Source organism: Halichoerus grypus, chromosome 2, assembly GCF_964656455.1.
Source record: "Halichoerus grypus chromosome 2, mHalGry1.hap1.1, whole genome shotgun sequence".
NCBI lineage: Eukaryota > Metazoa > Chordata > Mammalia > Carnivora > Phocidae > Halichoerus > Halichoerus grypus.
Genome location: NC_135713.1, coordinates 78,330,738 through 78,345,214, shown reverse-complemented (window position 1 = coordinate 78,345,214; position 14,477 = coordinate 78,330,738). Strand labels below are relative to the sequence as shown.

At 39.4% G+C, this 14,477-nt stretch overlaps 1 protein-coding gene across 7 annotated transcripts in view; it reads right to left on the bottom strand.

The window, feature by feature from the left end:
* Positions 1–14,477, bottom strand: part of ERAP1 (endoplasmic reticulum aminopeptidase 1) — a 41,380-nt gene that overhangs the window by 5,936 nt on the left and 20,967 nt on the right. For all 7 annotated transcript variants that reach the window (XM_078067013.1, XM_078067014.1, XM_036105315.2 and 4 more), the window contains 7 exons: positions 13,220–13,374; positions 6,275–6,354; positions 5,526–5,709; positions 3,982–4,138; positions 1,737–1,921; positions 695–856; positions 73–213 (listed from right to left, as the gene is read on the bottom strand). In XM_078067013.1, coding sequence (XP_077923139.1) covers positions 73–213; positions 695–856; positions 1,737–1,921; positions 3,982–4,138; positions 5,526–5,709; positions 6,275–6,354; positions 13,220–13,374 — 1,064 coding nt within the window. The remainder of the gene's footprint in view (positions 1–72; positions 214–694; positions 857–1,736; positions 1,922–3,981; positions 4,139–5,525; positions 5,710–6,274; positions 6,355–13,219; positions 13,375–14,477) is intronic.

Here is a 14,477-nt window from a genome sequence, read left to right as displayed (position 1 = left end):
TACAAACAAAGCTAAAACACAGGCATGTTCATGGACCTTTCTAATCACAGCACAATTTTTGGCACTACTTACTTTTGTATCAGTTTATCCCAATTTTCCCTCAGAAACTGCCAGGCCAATCGATATCCCACCGGGTTCCTACCGACAGCTCCAAGAATATGTGGAAACTCTTGAATTTTTATTACATCTCCCTTAAAACCTTCATCTAGTAGCCTAGAATGATTAAGAGAAGAATGTTAACAATACAGAGTCCCTGGAAAAGTTATGATTACTTCAATAAAATAATGTGTGAAAGAAAAAAGCCCATCTGTCAATAATAAACACAAGATAAATAGGTGACCAGAGCACTAATAAAGTTGGTATAGCTACATAATAAAAACATTTAGTGTTTACAACACCCATTCTCATATAGTCTCTTGTTTGTTCATAAGAGAAAATAGGTAAGAAAGGCCTATGCCGTATGTATTTCTAAACGTGTTATTTTAAATAGACACAAATATATATCCCTTTAAATATTTTTCCTAACACCTGCTTCTCCCCTAATTAATTACTGTACTGATTAGATGTATGCCCACTTGAATAAATATTCCCAGCGGTAAAGGCAATTCCTTGCCAAGAGAACAAAAAGAGATGTCGGAAGGATCTGAGTTCATTTAATTCCTCTTGGCCACATGAACATGAACAAATTACTCACCACTGAAGCTTGTCCTCATCTTGACTAATACTGAGGGCAAATTCAATTTTTTTTTTCTCGGAAGTAGACAAAGATGACTGATACTTTCTATAAAGAAAATCCCATCCTTCAGGGTTTTGGACCCCCACAGCAAACACTGCCAAGGTCACGTCACTGGGCAGGCTGTGCAAAAGAACATCGCTGGTGAGAGTCTGAGATGCAGGAAGTGTGTTTGGATGTAGAGTGGTGACCAATGACAAACTGATAAACTGGCCCACTGATCAGAGCAACATGCCCGGAAATATAAACAAAAATCCGCTCTTTCCTTCAGTTAGATTTTATGAGAGAGACAGAAGGAAGTATCTACAATTAGGTTTTAAGTACCCTTCTCAAAAACAATGTGAAAAGCCACTTGGATAAATACCTACGTATCTAACATAATGATGCTGGGAAACTGGACAGATGATCACTTCTTAAGCCAAAAGAAAGAAATTCAAACTAGACTCAATATGTAGTCCATGAACAAAAGTCAGGAATCCAATAGGACCACTGTTTGGAGGCATTTCTTTAAATGGAACCATATAGATTGTTGGCTTACTATTTCCTAGAGAGATTTAAGCCCCAAATATTAAAGTCCAAGAACAAATTCCAAACCCAGGAAGAGCCTACCTAGCTTTGACAGGATCAGCAGCTCCTGTACACACCTCATCAGGGACTTTGGAGGCCCGAAGAAACCACTACTATGGCATGTACTGCTTCTGTTCCTATCCAGGACAGCGGTTCCAGTTCTGAGCCTTACCTCTATTAGATGGAAATTATTCTAATTCTATTTTAACTCTCCAGATAATGGACTTTTATATAGAGACGTTCCCTCCTAGCAGTTCTTAAAACAGAAAGTTGAGAGATACATAGAAAAATCTTAAAAAGCAATTTATTTTCCCAAAAAGTACAGCAGGGGAGGTTTGCTTCTACTTGTTTTTTTCTCCCAACATTTAGCACTGATGAGGAAAAACAGAACAGAGAGCCTTTATACAAACTAACCGGTTGTTCAGTAAGCACACACCTCAAATTTCCATCGGCTTCCTTCCACTCTCTGAAGTAGGCTTCTGCCCTCTGCACGCAGGGCTGATACTTGCGCACACATGCAAGGAGCAGCAGCTGACTCCGCAGCATGCTCTGGGAGACTGAGCCCTCATCTGTCCACGTCTGACTATCAATGAGGTCTCTCAGCAGCCGCAGGAGAAAGGCCTGCGGGGAAAGCCACACGCGTCACCAGTACCGTCCCCAGCCATCTCGACTTTTAGAGGAGCTGATATATCCTCAGGTGGTGGGGATTAATTTTTAAAGTTTGATCCAACTCTTTTTTTTAAAACCACGCAATTCTGTTTACATTTAATTATAAAAGGGGTCAAAAACAAGAAAATAATGATTTTTACTATTTGCATAAAAATCTTTTTTTTTTTTACACTTTTTGTTTATGTTATGTGAATCACCATACATGACATCATTAGTTTTTGATGTAGTGTTCCATGATTCATTGTTTGCGTATAACACCCAGTGCTCCATTCAGTACGTGCCCGCTTTAATACCCATCACCAGGCCAACCCATCCCCCCACCCCCCTCCCCTCTAGAACCCTCAGTTTGTTTCTCAGAATCCACAGTCTCTCATGTGTTCGTCTCCCCCTCCAAATTCGCCCCCCTTCAGTAAAGTGGCAGGATATAAAATCAATGCACAGAAATCAGTGGCATTCCTATACACCACCACCAAGACAGAAGAAAGAGAAATTAAGGAGTCGATCCCATTTACAATTGTACCCAAAACCATAAGATACCTAGGAATAAATCTAACCAAAGAGGCAAAGAATCTGTATTCAGAAAACTATAAAATACTCATGAAAGAAATTGAGGAAGACACAAAGAAATGGAAAAACGTTCCATGCTCATGGATTGGAAGAACAAATATTGTTAAAATGTCTATGCTACCTAGAGCAAGTTACACATTTAATGCAATCCCCATCAAAATACCATCAACTTTTTTCAAAGAAATGCCTAACAATCTTTTATAAATATACCTTTCTATATTTAAAAACCACAATGAACTGCCACTTTGAAACAAACTAAGTTTATAGGACTAAATTTTGAGAGCAAATTATACAACAGGACTTCATAACATTTTGCCAAAAATAACGATTTTTGTGCCTCTTCCTCAAGTACCTGAGTCATGGAGTATCTTAAGAGTAACCATCAAAACGAGATACCACCTCACACCGGTCAGAATGGCTAAAATTAAACAAGTCAGGAAACAACAGATGTTGTTGAGGATGCAGAGAAAAGTGAACCCTCTTACACCGTTGCTGGGAATGCAAGCTGGTGCCGCCACTCTGGAAAACAGTATGGAGATTCCTCAAAAAGTTAAAAATAGAGCTACCCTATGACCCAGCAATTGCACTACTGGGTATTTATCCAAAGGATGCAGAAAGAGTGATTCTAAGGGGCATCTGCACCCCAGTATTTATAGCAGCAATGTCCACAATAGCAAAAATATGGGAAAGAGCCCAAATGTCCATTGACAGATGAATGGATAAAGAAGGTATGGTGTGTGTGTGTATATATACACACACACACACACACACACACAATGGAATATTACTCAGCCATCAAAAAGAATGAAATCTTGCATTTGCAATGATGTGGATCCAACTAGAGGGTATTATGGTAAGCAAAATAAGTCAAAGACAGACAAATACTATATGATTTCACTCATATGTGGAATTTAAGAAACAAAACAGATGAGCATATGGGAAGGGAAGGAAAAATAAGATAAAAACAGGGAGGCAAACCATAAAAGACTTAACTACAGGGAACAAACTGAGGGTTACTAGAGGAGAGGGGGGTCAGGGATGGGGTTACTGGGTGATGGATATTAAGGAGGGCACATGATATAATGAGCAGTGGGTGTTAAATGGCACTAAATTCTACCCCTGAAACTAATAATCCATTATATGTTAACTTGAATAAAATATAATAAAAATTAAATAGTAACCATCCAAAGGCAAAATGAAATAAAGGATTTGCAAAAAGAAGGGAATAACAAATCCGTAAAATTTAAGTACAGATTCTTAGAGTGCTGTGTCTTTAGTGTTGGAATGAAACCCAAATCTTTGCTATTTAATCCAAATACTAATTCTGATGTACTTTTCTTTAATATATATGAAGACATACATATATACATAATGGTAAGGATGCTTTCCCACACCCACACAAAAGCAAACCAGTATGTAACTATTCAGTTTATGAAGGCTTCTACCTTGAATTGATTTTCCACTTCATTCATATCTCTTTTCTCCATCAACTTATATATAGGTATCAGCTCATTCAAACCTTGGAACACTGGCATAATTTCAGTTTCACGTTTCAAGTACAGGGTTAAATCCAAGGCTTTTTCAATTGATAGCTTTCCATTGCTGGTCAAGAGATACCATGGTTAGCAGTTTAAACAAAAACCAGGAAATCAACTTTTTGTTTCAAAAGATATTTTAATCTCCCAGCAAAACATTCAATCAGATATAAATGCCCTCCTTATTAACAGTGACCTTTATATAAGTATCTTTTCTTTCACATATAACACTGGCATATTTACCACTGTGAGGGAATTTTCTTGAATAATAATAGAGTCAATGCTAAGTTGTGGTGAAGACAAAATGGAGACAGGTCAGCATCCGTCCCTCTAAGAAACAACAGACTGGGTGCTCAACGTCCAGAGTAAGATGGTGATTTTTATCAAATCAATAATGTTGGTCAGAGAGACTGCCACCCAGTCAAAAGTCTGAGTGTCTGGATTAAACACATTCTGTCTCCATTTCAGAAAGAAAGTGAATATAGATAAAAAATCTTTCATTATGAAATAAAAAATCTTAAAAACAAAAAAACCCTTCATTATGGAGGGCAGGCGTTCAAAGTCTCAGTGGCAGGGTATATGCTGAGTTAAGTACAAAACCCTACAAGAAATAAGCAATACTATTACAGAGGGAAATAGTCTCAGGTAGGCAGAAACAACTGGATAAACCACTTCTATCTTTAGAATCCCCCATTGCCTTTTGCTACCCTGAGAGGTCCAGCAAATGAAGAACCCAACATTTAGAACAAAGGGACATGGGAAATGAGGAGAATTATAGAATCATTTCTTCCCACCTGGGTCACTCCCCTGGGGACTGCAGCTCTGCCTAACTACTGAAGAATTTTGAGTTTCAGGCTTAGGAACCATTTCCTTAAAAACCACTGGCATAAGGCAAAAAAATTAGAGTGAACACTGTCCTCAACAACTCAAACATCATGTGGTTGGGCCACATTTTCTAAGCTCTATTCCAAAAAGCTTCCAGTAAATTCAGGCATCCAGTTTGAGGAGTATGGGGGGAGAAATCCTTTAACCCAAGAGACAAAATGCAAACAACTGGGTACTGAGCCACGTGGTCTTCTAAGAAGGCTTCAAAAATGTGAAAGACCCAGCAGGGCAGAAACCTCCTGAGCTTTAGGATGGCCAGAAAAGCTACAGGACAAGCTTTAGGAATGAGGGGCTTCTCCACAAGGTTGGTCTCCTGGTTTTCTGTACTTCTGCATCGGTCTGACCTAAGTTGTTAGATTAAAATACAGATTACCTGCTTTAGCTTACTCTGCAGACACAGACATGTGGTTAATTCTAAGACTAAAAGCAACCTTGGAATTTATGAAGAACTTAGGGGAAAACACCCTTCAGCTTCTTACTAGCAAGTAATCATTTTCATCTTTAGAAATTAAGCGTTTGAATGTTAACAGCTGCTTTCAGAAATAAACCAAGACCTTGAGGAGTATTACCTGACGAGCTGAAATGCATTGTTGATGAGACTGGCCCGGTCATTGCTGCTGATTGTTGTGTGTGCACCTTTTAAAAGGCCAGTCAGAGAATCCCATCCATCATCCTCATAATGCACAATGTAATAACCATTCATTCCAACATTAAATTTGATCCATTCTACCTCTTCTGGAAGGATGAGCACATCTAGAGCAAATAAAATAAATCATAGCTCCATTTTCTCTCTTGACTGATGAAAGCTTTTCTGATCAGAGACTGGACAAAGAAACTAAAGGCAAGTTTAATATTGAACAATTTTAATACTGAAATGAGTTTCATATTGAACACATTTCTTTTAGAAACCAGAAAAGTCCATTCCAATAGGCAAAAGCCAGCACCAGCTTTAGACACCAATTTTTTGAGATTTATAGATCAATGAGAAGAATACAGCCACATTTCAGGCCATACATATGACATGATCCAGCAGTGTTAGCAAAAGAAGGGGGAATTTTCATTAGTAATCCCTCCTTCTTAGTATTATAGAACTCAGCTGCTTTAATCTCTATCTGGCAAGACACTGGCTTTCTTTTTTTGCCACCAGAGACAACTTCTATCTTCATTAGAAATTGAAAGCCAACAATTCGCTGAATATAAAGATTGACCTGATCCTTCTGTTTTAACCATGATAAATAGTAAAACAACCTTAGTAACTAAGTCTTACATATTTGCAGTTTCTTCTGGACTTAACCTAGTTATTTCTATGGTAAGTTACCTGTTTCTGTCTTCAGCAAAAATCTTTGAACTGAGTCTGATTTGCTGGTAATGAATGTCAATGGAACATGCCACAGGTACCTTAAAGAAAGGACAGATTATTTGTTGAGTCACTCCAACAAACAGTTATTAAATCATCTATCATATACCAGACCCAGGCTAGTTTAAATGATGGTACCAAAACTACTATAGCCAAGAGGTCAAGATGTCACCAGCCTATTTTCCAGCTTTGCAAGGGGCGTCAGCTCAAGCACTACTCATTCTTCTCAGACTTCTTCAGTAGAGCTGGGAATTTGGGCTCCAGTGAACCCTGGCATCCTCTGCAGAGGTTGGCTGATTGGAACTCAGAGGTCCTACCTTAAAGACCTTGGCCACTATAAATGGCACAAATTGACATCATGTGACTTCTACATCATTTGTTAAGAATAGAGTAACACTTCAGTGGAATTCCTGTCAATCTCATCATGAAGAAACTGAATTTCATCATGAAGAAACAGCAGAAAACAAAAACTGGAGGACATTCTATTAATAAAAAACAAACTGGCCTGTGCTCTTCAAAAATGTCAAGGACAAGGAAGAAAAATACTGAGGAACTGTTTCAAGAAAAAAAGAAAAAAATACAACTGAACATATGTGACAATACAATGTGAGCCTATACTTAATCCTGAACCAGAATGTTTTTTTTTCTTTTGCTATAAAGAGGTTATTAGGAAAACTGGAAAAGTTAAATCAGGTTTATAGATCAAAATTATTAGATCAATTTCATTTCATAATTTTGATAATTATACTGTGCTTACATAAGTGAATGTTCTTGTTTTTTATGGAAATATCACACTGAACTATTTCAGGGTACAGGACATCAGGTCTCCAACTTACTTGCAGTTAAAAAAAAACATGCTGCTGTGGATCCAGGAGGGCAGCATAGGAGGACATAGAACTCCTCCCCTCCTGTGGATACACCAAATCTGTACCTACATATAGAGCAATTCCTCCTGAGGAAGAACTGAGGGCTGACTGAATAGCTTCTGCACAACAAATGATAGAGGGACCACACAGAGAAGGCAAAGACAGAGACAGGATAACAACAGGAATCCCATCCCAGCGCAGTGAGGGAGGGCTATTACCGAAGGCCCCACATGCAGACTTGCCCACCCTGGGATGTGATGAATCAATAGCAATGTAAAGGCTAACTAAATTATAAGTGAAGGAAATCCACTAACTCTAGATCATCCACCAAACAGTGGGTAAACCGCTAGAACTCTCTCTGCAGTCGTAGGCACTGGTGAGCACCATTGTGTACGTTCTCCCCCCACCAGGGTATTGTGGACGGGAGCAGGGTTCAGTCACTCTAGCCAGCTGCGTAGGGCCACCCCAGCCCATCCAAGGCCCCTAGCCCACACCAGCTCCAGTCATCCTGCCACGATGGCCCCAGCAGAGTACTCTGGGACCCTCCTGGCTTATACCCAGTCAAGCCCCAGCCATCCTACCACGGCAGCCTTGTTGTGGGACAACCCAGGACCCTGTGGACCGCACCTGTTCCCACTCCAGCTCTAGACATCCTACCAGGGCAGCATCTCCTCCAACCCCCACTGTTTCTCCAGAGTGGCCCAGGGAAGGAGTGCCTCAGAGCTCCCCAGTCCATGCACACTCCAGCTCTAGCTGTCTCACCAGGGCAGCTCCAGCACAGTGTTTGGGAATCCTGGGCCCATGCCCTCTCCGGCTCCAGCCATCTCACCAGGACAGCCTTGGTGCATTTTGCCCCGGGGCATTTCCCCCCATCCACTCCAGCTTCAGCTGGACAGCCAAAGCCACAAGGCACATGCAATCTATGCAGGTTACACAGAAATTGACATATGAAGTCAAACAAACTAAGGACACCAAGGATTATATTCCCAACAAAAGAAAATGAAAAAAATCCCAGGGGGGAAAAAAAAAAAACACCTAATGAAACAGGTAAGTAATTTACCTGATAAAGAGTTCAAAATAATGGTCATAAAGATGTTCACTGAACTAAAATGGAAGAATACAGTGAGAACTTCAATAAAGAGAAAATTTAAGTACCAAATAGACGTCACAGAGCTGAATAATAACTTAAGAAAAATACAATACAAGCCATCAGCAGATTGGATGATACAGAACAGATCAATAATCTAGAAGATTGAACAGTGGAAATCACCCAATCAGAATAGCAAAAAGAAAACAAAAATGAGAACAGTATATAAGGGACCTCTGATCAAACGGCAAGTGACATTCACATTCACATTATAATGGTCCCAGAAGGAGAAGAGGGAAGAAAGGGGCAGAAAACTTAAAGAAATAATGGTTGAAAACTTCACTAACCTGGGGAAGGAAATACACATACAGGCCCCCAAAGCACAGAAACTCCCAAACAAGAGAAATCCAAAGAGATTCACACCAAGACGTATTTCAGTTACAATGTCAACAATTAAAGAGAAAATCTTAAAGGCAGCAAAAGAAATACAAACCCACATACAAGAGAAACCCTAAGACTATCAGTTTAGTCTTCAGCAAAAACTCTGCAGACCAAAAGGAGTAGCAGAATATATTTAAAGTGCTGAAAGGGACAAACTTAATACCAAGAATAACCTACCTGGCAAGGTTATTATTCGGAAGAGAAGGAGAGATAGAGTTTCCAGTATAAGCAAAAGATAAAGGAGTTTGTGACCACAAACCAGCCTTACAAGAAATGTTAAGGAATCTTAAGAGGAAAAGAAAAGGCCACAATAGAAATAAGAAAAAGAGAACTACAGACCAGTATCTCTCATGAATATAGATGCAAAAATCCTTAACAAGGTATTAGCAAACTGAATCCAACAATACATTAAAAAAAAAAAAAAATCATACGCCACAATCAAGCCAGATTTATTCCCAGGACGCAAAGGTGGCTCAGTCTCTCTCTCTCTCTCTCTCTCTCTCTCTCTCTCTCACACACACACACACACACACACACACACACACACAGAATCAACATGATACATCACATCAATAAGAAAAAGGATAAACTATAGGATCATTTCAAAGATGCAGAAAAAGCATTGGACAAAGTACAACATCCATTCATGATAAAAACCCTCTGCAAAGTAGGTCTAGGGGAAACAGACCTCAACATAATAAAGGCCTTATATGCAAACCCACAACCAACATTGTACTCAATGGTGAAAAACGGAGTGCTTGTCCCCTAAGGTCAGGAAAAAGAGAAGGAGGTCACTCTCACCACTTTTAATCAACATAGTACTAGAAGTCCTAGCCATAGCAATCAGACAACATAAAAAAAAAATAAAGGCATCCAAATTGGCAAGGAAGAAATAAAATTCTCATTATTTGCAGATGACACGATACCATACATAGAAAATTCTCAAGGGTCCATTAAAAACTACTAGAACTGATATCTGAGTCTAGTGAGGTCGTGGGACACAAAAAAATCAATGTACAGAAATCTGTTGCATTCCTATACACTAATAATGAAACAGCCGAACATGAAATTAAGAAAACAATCCCACTTGCAATTGTACCAGACACAATAAAGTATCTAGGAATAAACTTAATCTAACAGGTGAAAGACCTGTATTCTGAAAACTATAAAACACTGATGAAAGAAATTCAAGACGACACAAAGAAATGGAAAGACATTCCATGCTCATGGAATGGAAGAACAAATACTGTTAAAATGTGTTAAAATTGTGTTAAATCTGTAGATTGCTTTGTGTGCAATCTACAGATTTAACACAATTCCTATCAAAACACCAACAGCATTTTTCACAGAACTTGAACAAACAATCCTAAAATGTGTATGGAGCCACAAAAGACCTCAAATAGCCAAAGCAATCTTGAAAAAGAAAAACAAAACTGGAGGTATCACAATGCCAGATTTTAAGTTATATTACAAAATGGTAGTAATTAAAACCATATGGTACTGGCCTAAGAACAGACACACAGATCAATAGAACAGAATAGAAAACCCAGAAATAAACCCATGATCATGTGCTTAATTAATCTTCGACAAGAGAGGAATGAGTAAACAATGGGAAAAGGGCTCTTCAACAAATGGTGTTGGCAAACTGGACAGCTACATGCAAAAGAATGAAACCATACCACTTTCTTTCACCATACACTAAAATAAACTCAAAATGGATTAAAGACCTAAATGCGAGTCCTGAAACCATAAAAGTCCTTGAAGAGAGCACAGGCAGTAAGGTCTCTAATATCGGCTGTAGCAACTTCTTTCTAGATAGGTCTCTTAAGGTAAGGAAAATAAAAGCAAAAATAAACTATTGAGACTACGTCAAAATAAAAAGCTTCTGCACAGTAAAGGAAACAACCAACAAAGCTAAAATGCAACCTGTGGAATGGTAGAAGATATTTGCAAATGATGTATCCAATAAAGGGTATCCAAAATATATAGAACTTATCAAACTCAACAGCCAAAAAACAAATAATCCAATTAAAAAATGGACAGAAGCCATGAACAGACATTTCTCCAAAGAAGACATCCATATGGCCAACAGACACATGAAAAAATGCTTGACATCACTTACCAGGGAAATGCAAATCAAAACTACAATGAGATATCACCTCACACCTGTCAGAATGGCTAACATCAAAAACACAAGAAACAAGTGTTGGTGAGGATGTGGAGAAAGGGGAACCCTCGTGCACTGGTGGTGGGAATGCAAACTGGGGCAGCAACTCTGGAAAACAGTGTGGAGGTTCCTCAAAACATTAAAAATAGAACTACCCCTATGATGCAGCAACCGCACTACTGGGTACCTACCCAAGGAATATGAAGACACTAATTCAAAGGGATACATGCACCATGATGTTTATAGCAGCAGTATTTATAATAGTCAAATTATGGAAACAGCCCAAGTATCCATCAATAGATGAATGGATAAAGATATGGTATATATAATGAATATTACTCAGCCATAAAAAATGAAGTCTTGCCATTTGCAATGATATGGACAGAACTAGAGAGTATAATGCTAAGCGAAGTAAGTCAGAGAAAGACGTAAATATCGTATGATCTCATGCATATGTGGAATTTAAGAAATAAAACAAACAAGGACAAAAAGAGAAACCAGGAAACAGAAACAGACTCTTAACTATAGAGAACAAACTGATGGTTACCAGAGGGGAGGTGGGTGGGAGGGGATGGGTGAAATAGGTGATGGGGATTCAAGAGTACAGTTATCATGATGAAAAGAAAATAAATAAAAATAACAAGTATAGGTAAGAATGCTGAGGAAATGGGAGGCTCCATTTTCCTGATGGTGAGAGTGTAAACTGGTGCAGTCACTATCACAAATAGTACGTAGGTTGCTCAAAAAATTAAAAATAGAACTAAACTATGATCCAGGAATCCTACCTCTGGGTATTTATTCAAAGAAAGTGAAAACACTCATCTGAAGAGATACACGCACCTGTGTGTTCACTGCAGCACTGTTTAACACAGCAAGATACGGAAGCAAACTAAGCGTCCACTACTAAATGGATAAAAAGTTGTATACATACACATACGTACATACACACACAATGGAGTATTAACCATAAAAAAGAATGAAATCTTCCCATTTGCAACAGAGATGGACCTAAAGGATATTATGCTAAGTGAAAGAAGTCCTACAGATAAAGACAAATACCGTATGATTTCACCTATACGTGTAATCTGAAAAACAAAACAAAACAAAGACTCAAATAAAGAAAACAGACGGTTGGTTATGGGGGGTGATGCAGGGCAGTGGTGGGGGGAGTGAAATAGGTAAAGGAGATTAAAAAATACAACCTTGAGTTTTAAAATAAATAAGTCATGAGATGTAATGTACAGTGTAAGGAATACAGTCAATAGTATTGTAATAACGTTAGTGACAGATGGTAATAAGACTTATCGTTGGTATTTTGCAATGTATAAATATACTGAATCAGTATGATGTATATCTGAAATAGGACACTGTCAATTATAATAATATACATGTTATATAGAGAGGATACAAAAAGATAAAGAGCATATTTTTAACTGATATTTTGGATTTTACATGGAAAGGTTCTATTTTAGGTTTTATATACAAATTTCAGGTTAGATGTAAAGAGAGAAGGGGAGGGAGGGGGAGAGAGAATGATAAAGCAAATGTGGTAAAGAGTTAACATATGCGGGGCACCTGGGTGGCTCAGCTGGTTGAGCATCTGCCTTGGCTCAAATCATGATCCCAGGGTCCTGGGATCGAGCCTCACATCGGGTTCCCTGCTCAGCGGGGAGCTGCTTCTCCCTCAGGCCCTACTGCTCCCCCTGCTTGTGCTCTGTCAAATAAATAAAATCTTAAAAAAAAAAAGTTAACATATGTGTGTCTGGGTAAAGAATACTCGAGCATTCTTTGTGCTCTTCTTGCAGCTTCTCTAAGTCTGAAAGTATTTCAAAAACAAATTTTTTTTTAAGTACTGTCCATCTAGGGTCAGTCAAGGTGTACTATCTCCTTTCCAGTGATGTCCTTCTGGAGTGTTAAAACCAACAAACAGGCTCCAGGAGCTAATGTAGACTTCCAAAACACAGGCTCTCCTAATCCCCAGAAATCACCTGAACGTTTATGTCCTCAACTCCAACCCAAATGCCAGGCACTATCAGCATTTAGTGGCAGTTGCTTAGTTTAGAGCTGTTTCCAGTCAGTAACCGGAATTACCATCCCATCAAACTACAGAACACGGGAATGTTAAAATACTGATACATTATCAACTTTACTGAGATGAACCAAGGTTGAAAGCCACATTTATCCTCTTGGGAAGATGGTGGTGTGTAACTCGACTTCACAGGATACAGAGATTTAACTGAAATATTTTAGCGGTCAAGACAAGAGCAGTCTGAAAAATACAGTTTCCCCGCACAAGGCAGGTGTTACCGAGGCAACAGCCCCAAGTTTTCCCCCCTGAACGTTACCCGGTGTCCGAGGCGTCCTCGGGGGCTTTCCTGTAGTGCTCCTGCCTCATGTGCACGTTCCTCCCCCTCACCGTGACCGTTATCAGGGGAAAGCCCTTCTGCAGCGTCCACGTGTTCATCATGGTTTTCACATCAAGACCTTCCTGTCGCCAGTGCTGATCCAGACAGAAAACAGATCCGTGAGCACTCGCCCAACGCTGGAGAGCCCAGGCTTGCGCTCACGGGGCGGCTACCTGTTGACAACCCCTGACCCCTTGCTCTGCTCGCCAGCCCCTGCCCACCTCCCTTCCCCACACCGCGCGCTGCCGTGGCCTTCCTCTCCAAGCGCGGACTGCTTGCTTTTCCGTTCTCTTCCTCTACCCACAGGTACAGGTCACGGCTTACGAGCAGGTACTGGGTCCGGTTCTACTGGGCATCCCTTGGGCTTGGCTCGCTGCACCCAGCAATGCTGGCTCAGACAAGCAAGGTGGGAAAAAATGTTCAGCCACTAGCCTATGCTTCCCAAGTGCTAACATCAAGATGGTCCACACTCAGCAGTTGTAAACTCAAAAGCCGATACATTCTTTGATACTAAAAAAGCTTCTAAGGATATTTAAGAGCCAAAGGATAAAATACACTACATAACAAATCCACTGTACCCCTGAAACAAATAATGCATTTGTTTTATAAATAAAAATGAATATGAATAAATAAAAATAAAAATGAATAAAAATAAAATAAACTTCACACTGGAAAAAAAAAATGTTCACAAAAGGCAAAACAAACAAACAAAAACCTAGAAATCACGGAGTAAAGCGATCTCTAAAAACCAAAAAGCTCCCAAAAATGAAAATATGGTGAATAAAATTTAGCTGAATCTCTAGACTCAACCTCCACTGCCTATGAAAATACTCCCCAAGTCCAGATAAACAGACTCACATTGTTTTGGGACTCAAATATTATGAATTCTTTACAGCTTAGCAGTTAAAAACATGAGTTAGATCTAAATTGAGTCCCCACGCTGCAATTTACTCAACATATGCTTTTGGATTTCACATTCCCATCTGTTAAGCTAAGAAGTACCCCGCTCACAGGTTTACTCTGAGACGTAAAGGAGTCAAGTGTTTAGCACATGCCTGACACGTAGTAAGTGCTCAGGGATGCCTGCTGCCCCTATTTGTTCTTTCCACAAATGAAGAGCTATGGAAAGGACCCACGTGGCCTGACGGATAAAGCCCCAGCCTACCACAGAAACAGGTTATAAATTCACTGCTTTCCA